At 34.9% G+C, this 21,935-nt stretch overlaps 2 protein-coding genes across 2 annotated transcripts; both read right to left on the reverse strand.

The window, feature by feature from the left end:
* Positions 1 to 4,612: 4,612 nt before the first annotated feature.
* Positions 4,613 to 6,650, reverse strand: LOC109011286 (protein ODORANT1-like). The gene is made up of 2 exons (XM_018992417.2): positions 6,292 to 6,650; positions 4,613 to 5,598 (listed from the first exon to the last, which is right to left on the reverse strand). The coding sequence occupies exons 1-2, from the start codon at positions 6,552 to 6,554 to the stop codon at positions 5,049 to 5,051; spliced, it is 813 nt and encodes a 270-aa protein (XP_018847962.1). The 5' UTR covers positions 6,555 to 6,650; the 3' UTR covers positions 4,613 to 5,048.
* An 8,705-nt stretch (positions 6,651 to 15,355) lies between these two features.
* Positions 15,356 to 20,667, reverse strand: LOC109011291 (FAM10 family protein At4g22670-like). The gene is made up of 11 exons (XM_018992431.2): positions 20,359 to 20,667; positions 20,186 to 20,237; positions 19,930 to 20,085; positions 19,743 to 19,830; positions 19,559 to 19,639; positions 19,387 to 19,451; positions 18,688 to 18,828; positions 17,687 to 17,803; positions 17,372 to 17,596; positions 17,038 to 17,095; positions 15,356 to 15,759 (listed from the first exon to the last, which is right to left on the reverse strand). The coding sequence occupies exons 1-11, from the start codon at positions 20,466 to 20,468 to the stop codon at positions 15,659 to 15,661; spliced, it is 1,194 nt and encodes a 397-aa protein (XP_018847976.1). The 5' UTR covers positions 20,469 to 20,667; the 3' UTR covers positions 15,356 to 15,658.
* Between the last annotated feature and the right edge of the window lie 1,268 nt (positions 20,668 to 21,935).

Below are 21,935 nucleotides of genomic sequence, written 5' to 3' on the forward strand. Positions count from 1 at the left end.
TCAGGAAGATATGACTTATGCGAAAGAACTAGTTTGGATCTTAGAAAAGAAAGAACAAGTGTTATGAACTCGAACTATTCCTTTGGTTAAAGTGTTGTGGAAAATCATGCTACTAATGAAGCTTATTGGGAATTGGAGGAGAAATGCAAGATAAGTACCCACGACTTTTCGATGGGAGTTTTGACAATTTATAACAAATTCCAATGACGGAATTTTTATAAAGGGGAGGATGTAAGACCCAGCCCGCTGTCAGGCCCATGCCCATGGAAAGCATTTCCAGAATCCACGTCGCACGGACTCACGCCATTTTTCCATTTTCATGCACGTCCCTTCTTCCCTTTTCTTTAGATTTGATATGTTTACTACTTATGGCTTATATATATATTAAGCATTTTTCAACCCTAGATTCATTGCCGCTACCCTCTTTTCACACCCTCAGAAATCCAAACTCTTCTAAGCATTCACCCTCTACTATGAACCTCAGTCTAGACCTCACCATCGTGCCCAAACACACGAAGCTGCAGCCCAACGCCCCCTTAGTCTCTTTTGCAAGCCACGAAACTCCTATATTTTAGACACCCGAAACAGAGCCACACTTGTAGCCACCCCAACTCCTCGATGCCACCTGCCACGGCTCACCCATGTCCAACGTTTGCGTCGTAACACCTCTGCTTAGCTGCTGCTCAGCCACACGAAACCAAGAGTCACCCCCCACCTCACGGAAAGCCCCTGTTTCCCACACCAAGAAACAGAGGAGCGTTTCCACCACCATGAGCAATCAACATGCCAACCCACACTGCCAACCATTGTCCCTTCACCCCTAGTCCGCCGCACGCCACCTCAGTCTCTTGGTAAGCCACTAACACCCCCTCGCCATATCTCCTTCATTTGGCTTGCTCTCCCTACATCTCTTCTCTCACATTATCTCCATCTCCCTCATTTTCAGCACCCTCTCTTTCTCTCTCCATGTGCAACGCCGTCGGGAAAGTCACCATCAACTCAGCCCATCATCCGTCGCGCTCCCACGGTGCCACTATCTTGGTTTTCCGTGGTTAAGTCCCTATTGTCGCTCACATTTTGGCCTCTGCTGGTTTTGTTTTTGTTGTTGTTGGTAGTTACTTAAAAAGAAAAATGTTATGTCTCGGGTAACTTAGTAGATGAAGGGTGTTATTACCCTTTTGCCCTCTTTTTGTTTGAATACCTCAACTGATTGTGTATTTTGTGTTTGAAATGTGGGCTGCATGTGATTTTTATTTATTTGGATTTAGGCGCATGTGGGTTTATTTTGTTAAGTTGGTATTTTTTTTAAGAGACTGATATTTTTATCGGAATATTTATTAAGTAAATATTGATAAATTTTTGGAATGATCAATAAGTGCAAAATCTTATTTTGAATCCTTTTAAAAGAATATTTTCTTTTTATTTAAACAAAAGTATGATTTTCTACTTATAATGATTTCGATATAGTTATGTTATTTTAGTTTTTATAAATTATAGTAAGATCTTAATCGTAAATAAGTTAGAATTTAATGTTTTAGTCAGAGTTAGTAAGTTGGATATTGATGAGTTTAGAAAGTGATGTTGGTATTTTAGGAATAATGAAAATTTTGAATTTTGAGGAATTAAAAATAGATTATTTTAGAAGTTTAGACTTGAATATCGACATATGAGATTGATTGGAAATTTATGGAAATTTATGTGATTATCTTATAGGTGACGATTAATTTTGTTCGGCATTGTTGAGGAAATTTTTGAAAAGCTAAGAAGTCCAGGTAAGCGGGATTCCTATGCTAGATTTGCATAAAAAAAAATGAACTGGGGTTGGTTTGTAAAAATGTGCATGTTGTTTTAAAAAAAAATGTGAAAAACAACCTCAGTATATGTTTTACATTCATTCATGAGATATGTATGAAAGAGAAAAAAAAATACTTTTTACATGAATAGTATAGACGAGCAATATTGTACATGTTTCTGAAATATGCAAAAAAACGAATATGATATCTGTGAATTTTTGTACATATGATATGAAAATGATTTAAATCTATTTTTAATCAAATGGAAATGATGTGAATATATTCAGCACGTAGTTTGATATGATATGGATATGAAAAACCTTTTGCATACTTATCTGTTTTGATTCTAATTCTGAATATGGTTATGATATGATACTAGTTCACATGATATGGTTGGTACCAACATGATATGATATGATATGATATGAGTGCACCTACTTTGAAAATAAAGTAGTCTTTTATGTATGTTTTTCTATGTGCACACTCGGGGCTCCGAAATTGAAAAATGAGAATTTTCACAATATGATACTGTCTGGTTTGGTCACTAGGGATAGCACAACCCCACCATGGGGTTAAACATGATTTTTGATATGACATGATACGATACGATATGATATTATAAGATGAAAATATTCAGTTATGTTATGCCAAAGCGTTTTTGAACATGAAAATGATTTTTGAATATGAAAAGATTGAAAAGTCGCTCTGATTTTTATGATAATACTTTTTGAGATGTGCATATGAAAATGAAATATTTTGTTTCTGCATACCAAATTTTCTAATAAGGGCTCATGTTTACATACAAGTATATATTTTCTGCTTACTGAGTTATTGATAACTCACCCATTATCTTCAATATTTTTTCAGATGATATTGATGACCCAGCTGGGGGTCAGGAATAGAAAATTTGAGTTCGACTAGATATGGATAGATGGTCGAGTACTTAAGAGTATCATTGTCAGTATAAGGGTTTAACTTGAGTATTTGAAGTTCTCTATGTGATTTGGACCTATTGAGACTTAAAGATGTATCGTTTTATTATGTTGAGATTATCGGGAGAATTGTGAACCCCCTTGGTTTATATCTTTTTGTAATGATGACGTATGGAATTAGTATTATGGTTATTTAAAAAATATGAGATCGTGTACTATTTATGAAATCTCTGGAGTTTATAGATGCTTTGGGAGACAGATTTGTAAGTGACAAGTAGTAATTCTCCGACCCCTTCCGAGTACGGAGCGTTACACTAGATCAAGACAAGGTATATTTCTTTTTCAAAGGAAACATGTGCTAGATTTGCTGTCAAAAGTGGGATTACTAGACTATAAGCCAGTTGATACTCCAATTGTTTAGAATCATAAACTTGGAGAGTGTTCAAATCAGGTGCCAACTAATAAAGAGAGGTATCAAATATTAGTTGGTAAGCTAATTTATTTATCATATACTCGCCTAGATATTGCTTATGCTGTAAGCATATATAGTGAGTTAATTTATGCATTATCCTAATGATCAAAGATCATGTGGATGTAGTAATTCAAATTATTCGTTATTTAAAGTCCTCTCCTGGAAAATGGCTTATGTTCTCCAAGAATAATTCTAAACATTGATGGCTATACAAATGCAGATTGGGCGGGAAATATTTCTGAGAGGAAATCTACATCAAAAGTCCTCTCCTGGAAAATGGCTTATGTTCTCCAAGAATAATTCTAAACATTGATGGCTATACAAATGCAGATTGGGCGGGAAATATTTCTGAGAGGAAATCCACATCAAGCTACTTAATTTATGCATTATCCTAATGATCGAAGATCATGTGGATGTAGTAATTCAAATTATTCGTTATTTAAAGTCCTCTCCTGGAAAATGGCTTATGTTCTCCAAGAATAATTCTAAACATTGATGGCTATACAAATGCAGATTGGGCGGGAAATATTTCTGAGAGGAAATCTACATCAAGGTACTTTACCTTCGTAGGAGGCAATATGGTTTCATGGAGGAGCAAGAAGCAAAAGGAAGTGGCATTGTCCAGTGCTGAAGCCGAGTTCCGAGAAATGGCCAAAGGTTTTTGTGAACTTCTTTGGCTTAAAAGGTTGCTAACTGTGATTGGATTTGCTCCTAGCTCCGAAATGAAGTTGTTTTGTGACAATAAGACAACCATTGATATTTTTCATAATTCAGTCCAACATGATCATACTAAACACATTGAGGTGGATTGACATTTCATCAAACAGATCAACCTCAAAGCCAAGATCATTCAATTTCCATTTGTTAAATCTAAAGACCAACTGGCAGACATACTTACAAAGGTCGTTTCCAGCAAAATCTTCTACAACTCACTTGATAAGTTGTGTATTAGAGATATGTATGCACCAACTTGAGGCCGGGGATATTGTTGGCGTGAATTGTCAATGAAGAACCGATTGGAGAAATTGTAGGTCAGTTTGAATTTAAAATCTCTTCTTTCAAGGGTCAAACGTGATATTAGCCTTAGAAAGTATAAAACCTAGAATAGCTTCCTAAACTTTCTCTTTGTTGTAGTGTAAAGGAAGTAATGAGAAAACAGTCCCATTTTACAGTTTCGTGGTCCGGCCGGGAAGAAGAGTACGTACCAAATAATAATGATTCCGTAATCCTATTGAGGTTTGTTAAAAATTAAAATAATGAGGCAGAAAGTAATTTATAATTTATTACAGATTAAAGGCCACTCTATCCAGCTCAAACTATTACCATATATATGCTTAATTAGCAGCACTACTGTACTAGTACAAGAGAATAGGTTATAATAAACAAAACAAAACAAAACGAACTTTTCCCTTTATTTTTAATTTAAACATATATACAGTACTATGTACAAAAGGTGGATTCATATAGATCACATATCCCACTAACGTACACTTGGTAACATTGCTGCTCAGCACTGTGTCCCCACCTTCGACATAAGTTCGAGCAGTACAACACCAAATTAATAATGTCACATTTTTAGTGATCATCAACTCTCTGCTTCTGTACTATTGTTTTTACTTTGGTTGGTGAGGGACCTCATAAGAGGCAAGGTTCACCTTCCACCTTCCAAGAATATTCTGGAACAAAATACATAAAAGTTCAACGTACACCAAAGACCCCAAATTCAGCCTGCAGACGGACATATGTGGTGTTCTGTCACGTACGTACATGTGCATATTTGCAGCTTTTAAACATTTTTTTTCTTGTCTTCTTGGCGACAAAGTCCTCCAGACTCCAGTTTGGTACTACGTCCTAGTACTGCTTTTCTCCCACGTCTAATGTGTTTAACACGTTTAGTTGATCAATATCGTTGAAACAGTCGAAACCAAAATCATGAATCCCGAAGTCCTGACAATCCAATAACCAGGCGCAATTCTCCTCCAAGGATGGCAAGCCCATGTTACAGATCATATTTTCTCCAATAGGATGGTTTTCCCACGTTGCAGCATCAACTAGGGGAGCTTCGTCTAGCCACAAGCTGTTCACTAAAGATTCATTGTTGCAAATGTTGTCTAACAAAAGGGACTCGTCACTTGAACAATTTTCGGTTGGGGAGCTTGAAGAGTTGTCATCTGAGTTAATGATGCTGTCATTTTCCTGCACAGATTGGTTGCCAGATGATTCTTGCAAGTGAATAGCATTTGATGGTGTTTCCTCAGAAAATGGTTGTTTTTCATGAAGTGGTTCATGAGTGACAGGATCAATTCCCATCTTAAGAAGCTTTTTCTTGATATGGGTGTTCCAGTGGTTCTTAATCTCGTTATCAGTTCTTCCAGGCAATCTGGCTGCAATCTTGGACCACCTAAGAATAAAATTTATTAAACACAATAAGCACAAGTAATTAATATTATATATAGCAATGAATTTAATGGTAAAAATCAATATGGATTTCTTGAATATTAAAATATTAATGCTGATCTTGAATCTTAAGCAACAAACTGCTCAGAGTTCCTCTAAGACATACAGTAGACGATGCATTATCTGAAAGTGAATTCGACACGCAGATACTGCATCATGAACAAGAAAAAGGCTGCTAACCTAGCTAGAGGGTTTCTCCGACTTCAAAACCATGACTTGCACAGAGATAAATATATATCTCATGTCCTAGGACTATGATTTGAACCACAAATCCTTCCTTGCTCGATTCAAGTGAAGTGCCAAAAGAATCAAACTTATTAATTATCAAAGGGTGTGCATGACTCTTTTCAAACGCGTCAACTGCAAGTTTCCTCGTTAAGTAAATAAATTCAAATGAATTTATTATATATATCTTTCTCAGCGCCATGATTGACGACCAAAAAAGGTTGTAATAAGCTTGCACCTTACAATAAGACTGCATGATTTTAACATATCATTAAGGCAAAAGAATATGTGCATGAACTATCACTACAACAAACACCATTAATCAAACCGTGGAAGCTTGAAAAAGCTCCAAACACAACATAATGCAGAATGATGAAACATATGTCAATAACAAAGAAATATGATCAGTGACCTGTTGCCAAGACGTGCATGAAGATCAATAACCAATTGTTCTTCAGCTTCACTGAGAAGGCCCCTCTTTAGGTCAGGGCGAAGATAATTTGTCCAACGAAGACGGCAACTCTTGCCGCAGCGTCGGAGCCCGGCGAGCTTCGGGACCGCACGCCAACAGCACTGGCCATTGGTGAGGATGAAGTTGATGAGTTTCTTGTCTTCCTCAGCCGTCCATGGGCCTTTCTTTACCCCAAGTTTGTCACAGCAAGGTTGCCTCCCCATATCACTAGCCTAGGCTCGCAAGTCTAATACAAGTCTCACGTCTGCTACTTGCAATGACCCAAAAGCCCCACATCCACCTTTATATAAAACCCTCACCTTTCCCCTGACAAAATTGGTGCATATAATATGAACACAAACTCCAAATTAAACCCAAATATATTATGGGGAGAGAGAGAGAGAGATCAGAGAGATTGCGGGTACCACCATTGTGTCTTGAAAGGGACATGGGAACTAAAATGGGGATTCTCGTATGTCCTGCTACACAAATGGGTGATCATGATGAAAGATGGGAGAGTCAAGGGCAGAGCTACATGTAATCATCCAAAAAAAAATGTTGTACTTCCCATTTTCCTACACAAACCCACTCCCCCAGATTGCACTCTTACTCAACCATTCCATCACCCATTTCGTCATCATCACGTTTACGTGTCCTTGTTATTGTGGAATGCGATTTAGTGCTGCAGATTCCTGTAAGTCTCGGTGTCTACATGCAACCTGAACCGTTTGTTTTTAGGACTTAAGTCTTTGATGTGTTTTTTTATTCATAATGAAGAGATCTTTCTCACCCGCTTAATCATGTTATCATCTTATTGAATATTGTGTAGGCTGTGCTGTGTTCAGACCAATCTCTCATCCGGTACTGCTCACAGCAAGCCTAGCTACTTCTTGTGACAATCCCAATTATTAATGACTTCTCTACAGTTTCAAGAATCACCTTAAACTCCAGCCACATGTTTTGCTTCAGGTACTATCTCTCACAATATAATTAATTATATAATTGATCAAATAGACGAGGCATCTAAGTTTGACTAAATAAATATGAAGTCAATACGAGAAAATCTTGGAGGAAAAAATTCCAAATCCCTTACTGTAAATTTATTTTTTTATTTTTACAGAAAAGATAAGATGAAATGTATTAAGATTAAAATTAAGAATTAAATAAAATATATATTTTTAATATTATTTTTATTTAAAAATTTAAAAAACTTGATTTATTTATTTTATTTTTATGAGAATTTAAAAAAATTATAATAATTAAATAAATTAAATTAAAAAGAATTGTGAAAATAAATGAGACCTAATACTCGCCGGCCTACATAAATGTAATTTCTCCATAATCAAGTAATACTGTAGTACTGTGCTTAATTATAAGATCCGAAACAAGAAGACTTTAATTTCCCTTCTCTTTTAAGGGCTTTGATCAGATTAAAATGCATATATATATTATATATATATACTAGTACGGATAGAAACTATACAACTATTTCACGCGAATATTACTCCACTCTGCTGTATTAATAATCTTTGAATTTTTATTTCTTTAACAATAATTTATCCGAGTGTAGACATGCATATTAATAAAGTGGAATATTTGTACGTAGTTTAATTTCTAGCATTTTCTAGTAGTACATGCATGCATAATAATAAGGAGAAATCATTACATCAAGTCACCAATAATAATGGAAGAGTTGGATTAATGCCATCTATAACGTCGTCGCTGTAAAGATATACGGGCTCGACTGACTAACAAATTAAGAAGTGTCAAGTCTACGTACAAATAAAATTAAGTCTACCTATCAAAAATTACATCTCAAGTTTGCTAAATATTAAAGAATAAGTTTATAATTATCGCTAGCTCCAATATATAGTTTTATAATATTTTTTGCAATGCATTTTAGAATAACATGTTGTGAAACTAACGAAGACTTTTTTTTTTAAAAAAGATGACGGAACCCTAATTTTATTAAATAACCTTCATTTGTGACGGAGGAAAACCGTAGTTACAAGCCAGAAGTTTGGGGGTTATACATAAACAAAAAAGACCAAAACCCAGACCTCACAAAATCCCTAGACATCAATCTAAAATCCAAGCTTAAAAGAAGATACATAAGACTCAGAACAATCAATCTAAAAAACCACCTGCAAAGAAAAGTCAACTCGAATAGATAAAAGAAAAATAAGAAAAATCAGCTGAAATAAGAAAATACCTCACTACGATATACGCAAGTATGGAAGTCCAATTCTATCCATGCGCAGAAGACCTCTTAATTTACCAGGTAAATTACCACGATCCTCAGACCACTCCATATTTAATCACTCAGCTCCAATTTTAGCAAGGAAATCAGTAACGGCATTACCTTCACGAAAAACATGACTCACTCGATAATCCAGACATTCAAGACAAACTTGAAGTTCGTTCCAATAATCCTCAAGATACCAAAGATCACAATTTCCTTTTTTAATCCAATTAACCAGAATTTGGGAATCTATCTCAATATCCACCCGAAAAAAACCAAGTTGGCAACATCTCCTGACACCTTCAAACAAACTTCTCAATTCAGCAAAACCAACGATGAGTTGCAAATAAAATAAAAACAAACACAAGTAAATAAACAAGTAATTAATCATATGACACAAAATTAACATGTTTTGGCAACATATTTACGTCCACAGAGTTACAGAGAATTTTATTATGCTAAAAAATTACAAAATACACTTTGGTGCAAAATTTCATTGTTCAGAACTCTCATTAAGTACATATTTATAGTGTCACATAGAGGAAACCCTAAATTTTACATTTCTGCATTATTCGCTCAAGCAGCGTGTCGAGCGCGCATCGATCGAACTTTCTTTCTGAGTTTCGCTTGAGCGAAGTAATGTCAAACACATGTCGAGCGAACTCTCTATCCAAGTTTCGCTCGAGCAACCTGTCGAGCGAGTTTTGAGTGAACATTCTGCCTTAAACTTTTTCTAATCGCAAAAAGTGCTAAAAGTTTTCAGCCCAAACCGAAGTGAACATGGCACAAGTAGGGGTGTAACCGGTCCGATCCGATCTGGTTTTGGATAAAATCTAAGACCGAACCAGTATGTATCGGTTTTATATTTTTCAAAACCGATTACGCACAGGTTACCCTCCTAAACCGGTACTTCCAGTTTTACCGGTTTTCGGTCCGGTCCGGTCCGATTTTCCTATTTTTTTAAAATCTAAGTTTCACAATTTGTCATTAAAAATTTGTTTATAAAAAAAAAAATTTTTGATTTAAAAAAAACTATTTTATACTTTTATTAATATATTAGACTATATAATAGTATTAATATTAGACTATTGGTATAGTTATAAGTTATATATTAGTATTAGTTATAAACTTTTAGTGATTTAGTATTAACATTTTATGTAATAATTTATAAATTATAATAAGAAATTATTTCTTATATGAATATGTATATATTATATATAAAATTTCACATAAAAATTTATAATTATACATTATATATAAAACTTATATATATTAATATTTAATATATATAAAATATTTTGTATAAAACTTATATATAAAAATATTATTTTTTTTTAATCAACCGGTCCGGTCCGGTTCGGTCAGGGTCAAAAAATTCCGGAACTGGCCGGTTTTTAAATTTTAAAAATCGGTTCCGGACCGGACCGGTTCAAAACCGGTCCAGTTCGGTCCGGTCCGGACCGATTTTCCGGTTTAAGTTTACACCCTTAGACACAAGCCTCATTGAAAATTTACCAAAAAATCATAATGCATCCTTGTCGGATCAAATCATCAATTCAGGCCGATAGACCAACAAGACCTGGCTCCACAAACCAATCAGAACATATATTCTTTCTGTTAAGTGAACTCATGTTGTCTGAATAAAAGTTAGGGGGTAGAAGAAATAGGATCGCAAATATGTGCTGTCAACCACCAGATGAGATCTTACACTTTTTTTTTGGAAGTTTTTTCCTCTTTGCCTAAGCAAATCAAGACTTTAACCACGCCCACTCGATCACATACACATGCGTGCAAATCTTACTAAAATTAAACAGACCCCAAAAATGGTTTTAGTAGTACTATATATCTTGGACACGGACCAGTACATATGCGTATGTTGATTCTGGTACGCAACATTACATGAGGTTGTCTTCCACGAACACATAATTCTAGGTTAACTGATTGGTTTCATAATCAGAATTAATCCAATTGCATGCAAAGCATTGATTCATGCAATTTTTATAATATTTGACCGATGAGGTTCCCCGACATCAAATAAAAGTTTTGCAGACAAACCTAGAATTGCATGCTAATTAAGGGGATGTTTGGAAAAGTTTTTCATCCAACCCATCAATCTCATCTCATATGATCATTTACTTCTCAAACGTCATTTAAATACAAATACTTTCAAACTAATTATTACAACATTTTCAAACTAATCATTACAATTTTCCAAGCTTTCAAATAAAAAATAATTCAAATTTTTCAAATTTCAAAATAAAAATTATATTAAAAAAAATTATATTCTAACAATATTTTAATTTTATAATATTTTTTATTCAACTTTTTGATCTCTCATTTCCCAAAATTCAATACATACTTAACTCAAATTATCTCACTATTATTTACAAACTATCTTATTATTATTTATAAAATTTTTATTTTATCTCATTCTTCAGGGCCAAGCATATCCCTTAGACTTGATATAGTACTTACGTAAACTCTCAGCTTTTAGTATCACGTACCGCGTGTCGTGCCAAAAAGCACATCCACCTCGGAACATTGTTCAAGTCGTACTACAATTTATTTTCTTCAATATTCTCATCAAGTTGTTAGACTTTACTATATAGTATTGCTAGAATGGGGGCAGTTGATAATCCACATTTGTTGGTCATTGACTTGTATCTCTGTATGTAGGTGGGTATATATAGTTCAATGTGGACCGTTTTCCCTCCAAACTCAATATATAGCTGAGTTTCGCGATTATTATGACATTAGGTGTCTATCTACATATAAACCAATCATGTTTATAAGCGTACTTGGTAAAAGGTTGTCGATCATGATAACGAATTATCTCATCCAAGTTTTCTTTGCCTTAACGTAGTTTGCAGTGCCAGGTGGTGAAAATCAAATGGAAAAGTATTATATATATGACTTGCAAGACACTACAACAGACAATATTGTATGCAAATTCTCTTCACATATCCAAAGATCTAGGTTTCCGTACGAGTATATGGGAAACACGTAGTTTCCCCATGCATAAGCTAGGGATTAGAGGAATACCATTCATGTTTTTCAATAATATTTTACGTATCATGCTCGATCTTCATTAATATTTTACATGCATGTTCACCAATAAATTAAGCCACACTTGCTGGTTAATTCTCATGATCTCCCAACAATTCTATTAATGCAAACACATCCACGTTGATCGTAGAAACTCTAAGATCCCAAAATCTCACATTGACAAATCATCATCATGACGTAATTTGAAGTTTCTTTTTCTTTTTTTTTTCTTTTTCTTTTTTGATATAGTAGGCATTTATATATTATTAGATCTAAAGATTTTTTTAAATGTGAGAAACTGGAGTTATTTATAATAGGTTTTATATCAAAATGTTGTACGTACGTACGTCTTGTCGCAAGGAAACAAAGTGTGGCATGTATTGCTTGTAAGGGTCGAACTGATTGGTTTAAGTACAGCTAGCTGCCATTACAAAGGGGAAATAATACACTTTCCACTTATCTCCAATTAACAAATGTGCGTTTTACACTTTACATCATGACCTAGTTATACAGCTTAAACTATCAAATTAAATTAGCACATTGCACCATCTAATTGTATAAATAAAAAATAAATAACTGATAAATAACACTGATCTTGTCAATCCTGACCGGCCATCAAGAAGAATGTAAAAATATAGGTGACATAAATCATACAATATTGATATATAGTTAATTAGCCCTTAATATATAATATAGCTAGATCAGGATGAATATTGCATTAATTCGTTTTTTGTAGCTAAAAGATGCCATGTGTTCATTTAATAGTGTGGGATGCAAAACGCAAAATAGAGTGAAAATAGTTTCCCAAAAAACAAAAAAAATGTACTGGAAATTACAAAATTGATGTAGGCGGCTGGCCGGGGTGTTAGGTGCCATTAATTTATTTTCCCACCACCTGCATGTACGTACACCTCCTGATTTTCTTTGTACGTGAAAATTATAGTCAACCATATGAACGGGGATTCCGCTCGATCGATCCCGCCAATTGTTCTCTTCTCTCTCGTCCATAGAAAAGCTCATCATGTTACATATCACTTGCGTACAAATTAATTTACAATGACGTCTGTGATCGATGCATGATTATATATATATATATATATATATATATAATATGTATACAAATAATTATTTCAGATGCACATTAATAAAAGCATGAATATACTACATGTTTAAGGCAAAAAATATTTCAGGCCACACAATAATGACATGATCAGCTATTTTTTATAAGTCAAGCTAGCTCATCACTCTATCTACATGATTAATTGTTTTGGTATGTAGATCCGTTTCTAAAATTTTATCAATGGATCCTAGCTAGTAGATTGTGACACATGATGAAAAATAATTAATTATTATTATTATTTTTTTTTTGTATTTTAAACCAATTAGTTTAATTATACAGTAATAGTACTAATTGAACGGATGATCTATCCCACTTTTTGTTGATGACCAATATCGATGAGAAACCAATTAATTAAAGCCTGAATCATATCGTATTCATGCATCAGGCAACATCAAAGCACATCCAAAAGTGACTTCCTATCTACCAAATTGAAATTTGCAAAACGTTGAGATAAAATGTTATATCTCCACTATATATACTTTAGTATTAATGCATAGTCGATAATAATAATAAAAAATTCATTAAAAGCATCTGCCTAGCTAGCTAGTTGCGTAGCTATAGAGTAATGCAGTCGTCATTAAGGCATGCAATTAATTTAATTAACAACATAAAATTAGCACCAAACAAAGTAGATGGATATTGTTGTGGAGGACTGACAAGGCAGGCATGCAGGGTCTGGTCTGTCTACGACAAAACTTCAGTTTTCAGACATGGGACAATATATATATATATAATTTAATTATATGTTTGCCCCAAACATTTTCTGTAATTAAGAAAGAGATATATATACATGCTGTTTTGTAGCTAGGGATTATATTATTTGGGACGTATAATTAATTGTAGAGAAGTTTAATTATCCGAATTAATCAATCCACTGAAAATTAAAGTTGAAACATTCATTCAATTATAGAAGAGAGACCATTTTTCAGAAATTGAAAGGTCGGATAAAAATCAATATCGTAATTAGTGGTCTAAGAATAAGACAATATCGATCGGAAGGGTGGAATATCTTGATCTATTGAATAAAATCCAGATTGATCTATTGCTTTTAACCCTACAAGACACATGATCAGATCAGGTCACATAAATGTCTAATATTTGGAGATAAAGGTTGGTATATAGCAGGAAAGCGGAAAAGTAAGTTTGCTGTGTATTTGTTGAATTGTAGATGATCACCTGATAATGCCATCAACAGGACTATTAGCCATATATAGCAGAGGCATGTTGATATGAGCTCGCGAAGAAGAACTGATCTTTGAATGAACTTTAAATCCTGATCAGGAGTTGTAGTACTAGATCATCATCCAGTTGTCTATACTTCGATCCATATGTCTTCTGTTGACAGGCTTAATTGGTCAGAAACATAATAACCCCACGAAAGCAAAATTTGATCTCACGTTTATTTATATTTTATCTTGATAATCATTAATTTACGAGTTTCAGTACGTACTCTTAATTTTCTCCCAAAAGAGTGAGCTAGCTCAAAACCCCTAGCTAGCTGTCTTGAGTAAGATAGCTCACCTATGGGGCTGATCATCGCAAACACAAATCATTCATCAACAAAGCACTAGTTTGCGTAAACTTAGCGGTTCTCAGTTCCGATTCAAAGATAACATATATTCTGTGGGCAACTGATCCAATTCCATGATGGGTAAAAGCAGAGAATATTACCAACTATCATAGTACTCAAGCTAAAACTTGAGGCCGTCTGAAAACGAATTGGCTTCCAAATCAACCCCCAGACACTAGTAAGGGGAGGCTCTTTTTACAGCTTTACATGACTACATGCAATTGACGAACGAAGGAGAGATCAGTAGGCATATTTTTTTTCTACCGAATGAATGGGCTGACAAACAAAAAAGAGGGGGGAGGTGGAGGGGTTAATTAAGTTCGTTAATTACTTTTTTTCACTAGATGAAAAGAAAATTTTCCAAAAAGTGGGTCGACTGTAGAGTCGTGCGGAAGGCAATATTTTCGTTGCCGACATTAATTATGACATCCATCCGTAAGCACTTTCTTGACAATTAAAACAGGTTAGGATTAGTTTCCCCTTCTCTCAAGGCTAATCATCATTAAGCTTCATTACTTAGCTTAAAATGGTGTTAAGACTTTCATCAAGTGGGACTTATGGGCAAAGACTGTACGTACCACTTTAATTAGAAGGAAATGACGCTCGATTGCATACACAACAGAATTAACATTCACCGACAGCTAGCGCATGACAATAGAAACTTAATTTGAAGATGAAGATGTAGAATATAATATACATATGTAGGGTCTAGACATAATATTTCCGTGCATGGTAGGTTGTTCATCAACGTTAGTTAGGTGGGGCCATGGGACAGGCAGCCTATTGGCGCCAGTGACACACACCAGCATGACCAGGTTTGGGCCTATCAAATATTCTTATTCTCGACCTAAAGCCCAAAGCACTGGACAGGCTGGGCCTGTATAAACCAATCAATAAATCATTGCATTCGCATGTGGGCTGGAATTATTGTTGCTATATATTTTACAATAACGAATTATTAATTTAACTGAATAATTAAGCAAAATAGATTGAGTTTTCTCTTCACCTCTCAGGTCGACATTGCCTCATCCCCTTTTGATGTATCTCATTTCCATCTAAAACAGAAAACGCTGACTATAAACGGTCCAATGGAAAGCTACAAGTATGTCCAACAAACGCATTCCTATTGTATTAATTACGCAAACTGCCTTAAATTAACACATCGGCAAGATAGATCATCAAAACCAACACTCTCTCGAACAAATTCTAAAATCAGAAATAGGCAAGCAGCCACCAAGGTTTTGGATGTTGGAATGATAATACAACCTCAAATGTATCATAAAAAGATCTTGCCTGCCTGAACTTGCTGAAAGTTGATCTCCCACAATAACGATTTCAATAATAAAACAGTTTACTTGGGTCCTCCTCCAAATTTGCCCATCATCTTTGCAATTACAGGAGCCACCTTGGGATTTGATTGATGCTTCGCAAGATTTGCAGGGTTTTTCATTACTGCAAAAACATCAGCCAAGAACACAGGAAATGACGGTCAAACAAGCTATATAGCGTTGTGACACATTAGCACATGCAATTACGTTCTGAAGGAATGGAGGAGGTTCTAAATACTACTCTGACCGAGTCTGTGAATCCTCCCCAAAAAAAAAAAAAAAACCTTTTTTTCCCACACCATGTACTCCCCTCTCTTCTACTCAAAGTTTTCAAGCACGCAGAAAAAAAACAATTTGCCTTCGATGGGCGTATGCTAACCTTATATTACATTCACACAAAGTACAAAATGAAAATAATCACACGTTTCTGAGTTCTAAGTTAAGGTCATAACATGTTTACCCACTCAACATTCAGGACAACAATGACACAGTAATTACAATAGGAAAGGATTGCAAACATGTATAGTAATGTCAAACAAACAAAAATACTACATTGTTATCTCAAGGAATCCTATTTTGACTGAAATTCCACACTTGCATTGGCCATGAATTTGATCAGATCATTCAACAACATGGATCAGGGCATCCTCTCGCCTTCACGTTTCTACCATCTTCTCTCCTTATTGCTTTTGGGAGGAGAAACTTCCCACAAATGCTCCAACTTAATGTTATGCCATCTTTATGGCAACATCCAACCCACCTAAGCCAATCTTCTCTTATCTACTTCTTTTATCCCATGTAATAAATTAATACCTAATTCTTAAATTTTACTGCCCTAAAGAAAAGATAGATGGAAATATACAAACTAACAGTGTGGCAATTAAACAAGCCCCGCCCCCCCCCCCCAAACAAAAAAAAAAACAACAACAACGAATGATGGCATAAGCCCAAAGCAAGAGAAGTCCAATTTTCTCAATCTCCACGAAATGCCATTCACGAAAGAAAACTACCATCCCACCAACAAGGTAGTGTTATCATTCACCTACCATCAGCTAGCATCTACCTTACAAATTGCAATGGTAAACCTAACCTCATCTTGTTCCATACAAAAAAAAAAAAAAACAAAACAAAAAATAAAATAAAAAAGGCTCCTGAAAAGCTAGCAAGCACTAACCCTTAAAGTAAAAGGCCTAATATCAAGCAATGGAATAGAGATGATGCACTCCCATCAAAACTTAGATAGACAAGAATTTAAATCTATTTAATGCAATCTTCTTCTTAATACTAAAACCTATTTGATTCAAGATGAAAAAATCTAGTAGATGAGATAAATAAATAAATAACTAAGAAAAAATGAAATAATCATAGCAGAAATCAAAGAATATGAGAATAGGAAAAGTACCATCTTGAAGAGCAGCCATGACTTCTGGATCACTAAATGCCGCCATCAGTTCAGGGTCCTAAAAAATAGTTAGCAAACACACATCAAACCAGTCTATGAAACACATCCTTTTTTAAATGCTGAACTGTGCGATATAATCCTATGGAAGAAGAGACAATATATGCAGGAAATTTCATTGCATTATATATTTTTCTGTATTTAAGCCGAAAACAAAATAGCAAAACTTAGTAATACCTTGTCAAATGTTCCACATATAGAGGTTAGCTAGAGTATATCACCAATAGTCATGAAAAAATATTTTTTAAGAGAATCCTACAAAATCCCATCAACTTACATTCAGTATTTTACTAAAATCAACATTTCCAGGCATCCCTCCAGGCATCCCTCCTGGCATGCTACCAGGGAAACCTCCAGGCATACCTCCAGGCATACCTCCTGCAAACCCTCCAGGCATACCTCCTGGAAACCCTCCAGGCATCCCCCCTGAAAACCCTGGCATGCCTCCAGGTTTCTGACTGGAGGATGACTCTTCTTGCTTCTTGGCCTTCTCATATGCAGCCTTGAACAGAATGCACAAATAAATTATTAGATCTTATAGCAAAAAGATGGCTGGATAATTTTGTTAGGAGCCAAATGTAAAACAGGTTACCTGAGCTTCAGCACGGCGACGTTGTCTTTCACGTTCATTCTTTCTTTCCTCTCTTTCCTTGTGCAACCTTTCATACTTCCGACGATGTTCCTCGATCCTATGTGCATTTGGTTCAACCTGGACATAAGATGGCACACACACAGAGAGACGCCTAAATAAGTCAAAAGACTAACACAACAATATGCCATGTCTAATATGCCAATGTACATGCATTGACAAATAGCGATCAGACAGTTCAACAGGCAACATATAAGCAGACAGTTCAATCCTTCTCTAAGAATGACAACTTTAAGGATGTTTACAAAGCAAGAAACCACTCCATCAAAAAATTAGAAAAAGTAAGCCTAGACTTTCATCAAACTCGTGTAGGGTAGTAGGTTGGGTCCATTGATAGAGAGATCCAAGAGGGCATAAGATATGTGAGCAATAGATGAGGGTATGCAAATTACATCTTACGAAAAATATTGCATGTCTGTTGAAGAGCATCCAAGAATATTTGCGATAATATAGTCCTATTTAAATCTTTATTCTAACTTCTTATCAAAATAAAATATTAACATCTTGCATATACATAAATAATTTTTTTTTTTATAAGTAAGAGATAAATATTATATATATGAATGAAATAGGTTTAGCCCATGTACACAGGAAGTATACAGAAAGACGCCTAAATACATTCTAAGAGCGATAAATTAAAGACAAGAAATTATAAACATTATCCCCATGCAATACAATAGCAGAAAACCAACACATTATACATAAATAATTATTTAGCACATGTAATCCTAATTCTTCTAATTTATAATGGACATCGAAGTGTGATTACCACGACATGATACAACTACACAGGAAAAGAACCACACAAACTGATTTTTTCAGTTTTTTTTTTCCCTCTCGGTAAACACCACACAAACTGATATCAACATAATGGTAAAATGCACATTCTAAAGCTAAAGTCAGCTACTCAGATGATACTAATTTGAATCAGAGAGAGAGGAAACCTTCTTAAGTACGGAATTGATTTCCTCATCATAGTCTAACTTTGACGCCAGATGAAGATCCTTTGCAGCCTCTTCCCACTGACCGAGGATTGCTTGCGCCATGCCACGAGTCTTGTAACCTTTAGCAGAATCTGGATTAATCTGTACAATTTAAAACTAACCTTCTCAGAATATTGCACCGCACATTGCAACGAGCTATAAAGACTGGAACACAGAGTTGAATGCATGGCTTCTCTGGGCTTAAAAGCATGACTAAATTAAACATACTTCCAGACAAAATCACCATAAATCCAAATAGATAACATTGTGTATAATTAGCATCTAACAATGCACGTTGTGCAAAATTAGCATAGGTTTTCTTTATTTTTTTCTCAGAAAAAAAACAATGCACGCCACCAGATGCATTGATCAGAATACTAGTACCAAGAGCAAACACAATTCAATGTCATTGATACAACATGGTACATACAAATGCCTTATCATAATTTTGCTACTATTTACAAAAGTCTATTCATCCAACAGAATAAGAATTACATATGGGCATACTTACAAATATGCTACATTTTAGATTAAAAACAACACTGGTTCTGCATTAAAAACTTTGTCAAACAGCATATATACAACCAAGTACATAGTGTTTGAACCATAGAGAGAAGAGAGAAAACATTTTTCATTGCATACAACAAAAGCAATACCAACCTCCAAAGCTGCACTGGCGTCACGAATAGCCGCATTTGGTTTCTTCATCTTGACATAGACACTAGCTATAGAAAAGATCATACAAAAATTAAATTAACATTTTATAAAGCCAAAAATTACGTCAGGGAAAAAAATGGCATGCAACACTCCGCATACTCAAACCAAATCGCACCTCTGGTCGCATACATGATGGCTGACGTTGGATTGAGTAAAATCGCCTCCGTGAGATTCTCGATCGCTTCCTCCAAGTTTCCTACATCCACAAAACCACAACATTCATAAACTGCCGCGCAACATAATTGTTTGTTAGACACAAATGTAAAATGTCTAAGTTCAAACATATACTTATTATATACCTTCAGAAATGGCTTCCATGGCTTTGGCCTTAGCAGTCTGCGCAGCATCGCGGCTCTCCTCAGAGACCTCGATTGAGGAATCTCCCATCTGCAAGTATATTGGATCCTCCATCAATACGATACAGAAACACCCCTAAAAAAGCACGATGAAATTAAAAATGCAATTTAGACTCGAAGAGAAAAAGACCTTCTGCGGGGGATCATTATCAGGTTCCACCGTCTCGCCCTCGAGCTCAAGGTCGGACTCGATTATCTCGTCCTCTTCTCCTTCATCGTAAGCATTCCCTTTCCCGCCATCCGTGTCCGCCATGTCCTCGTCGCTCTCCTCCACGACAAAGCTCTTCTGCACTTCCAAGTATACATATTTACATAGGTATGGTTGCATAGAAATAAATAAATAAAGTGATAAACCCCAGAAATTATAAAGAGCAATCAGAGAGTACGGATTTGGAGTCGTCATGCTTGTACGCGGAAGGTGGGAGCTGGGCACCGAGGCTGAAACGAATCGTTTTAACACCATCAAACAGATAAACATGGATTGAAACAGCAAGCTTTGGATTGTTGTTTAAGCGAAGAAAATGCGAAATTAGAATTGGAGTTAAAAATTATGTATTACCTCTCGAGATAGTCGCGGAAGAAGGAGAGGGAAGGGTCACTGAGAACGGAGGGATTGGACTTGCACTGCTCGATGAATTGCTTGAATTGGTTCAGCTTCGACGCGTCCATTCTCTCAGCTGAATTAGATTGGATTAAGAGGCTCTTGATTCTGTGTATTTGATTTGAGTGTTTCTGAGCTTTTTCTTTCGGTTTCCTTTTCCTTTTGCCTGTTTCTAATGTAGAAGGAAAGTAGCAAGACCTAAGACTCAAGTTTCCCGACTGGCCCAAGCCCCTTCTAGCAGCTTCTATTGGACAAACACGGATGGATAGTTTGATCCATTTTAGGATAGTTTGATCCATTTTTCTTGGCTTCCATTTTGCGGGTTGCATTATATTAATAGGGGTGTCAAATTGTGTTAAAATGTTCGTGTTTGTATTGTATCAAGATATATATATTATACTATATAGATCAACTCTAACCCAACATGTTAAGCTTATCGTGTCAAAATCTCAAATTCTAACACGATTCATTAACATAACGAGTTGTGTTATATCAATCCATTTTAACCCGTTAATGTAAATAGGTTAAACAGACCCGAAATTAACCTATTTGATCTACTTAAGTTTAGTATAATTTTATAGAAATTGTAAAATCACAATATCTATAAAAAATATAAAACTAACTACAAGTCAAAAATTACAATCCAAACAATAAAAATATCGAAATTAAAATCTCAACAGTTTTATTTTTAAGTATAAGGATATAATTGTAACTTTAACTTTCTTAACGGGTCAGCCCGTTTTGACCTGAACTCATTAAGGCAAAATCCTAACCTACTTTTATCGTGTCGTGTTCATGTTAAGTTAACGGGTCATGTCACATATTGCCACTCTTAATTATATATGTCTGAGAGGACCATGCATTTTTTACTTATTTTGGAAAAGAAAAATTATATTCATCATCTTCATATCATACATTATATATATATATATATATATATTTTTCCTTATCAAATATATAGTGTATGGATGATAAGTAGAAAAAATTCGATTAGTTTAGAAATAATAAAAAAAATTAAAAATAAATAAAAATAAGTGTGCTAGTGTAGTATTTAGTGTGTAGAGATGATAAATAGTAAAACTCTTTGAAATAGTTCACTCCTATATTGAGTATTCTGGTTTTGGTTTTGGTTTTGGTTTTGGTTTTTTTTTTACTAATTTTGGAGACGGGGATAGAAGTTCTTAGATTTTTGTGGAAGAAAGACATCAAAATGAAATTTACCATAGATGTTTGCGGCACTTTTAATGCGGCACGAATGCTCTTCTAGATGGAGTGATGGTGCTTTAGGCACTTCGACTAGTTATAAAAACAATAGAGTTGAAAAGTATTCTTTCATATATGAAAACGTTTGTACAGGTCTCTATTTATTGAGAGTATTGTGCCGAAATCATTCAGACATTTTTACGCACATGTTGTGCTGATGGTCTAGTGCTAGCTGTAGGAATTTGTTATAACAGAAAAAGAAGCCTTTTTACAAGAAGAATCACATAGAAATATTTCAAAATACAATTAAAAGAATTCTTGAAGAATCTATT

Source organism: Juglans regia, chromosome 2 (genome assembly GCF_001411555.2).
Source record: "Juglans regia cultivar Chandler chromosome 2, Walnut 2.0, whole genome shotgun sequence".
Classification (NCBI taxonomy): domain Eukaryota; kingdom Viridiplantae; phylum Streptophyta; class Magnoliopsida; order Fagales; family Juglandaceae; genus Juglans; species Juglans regia.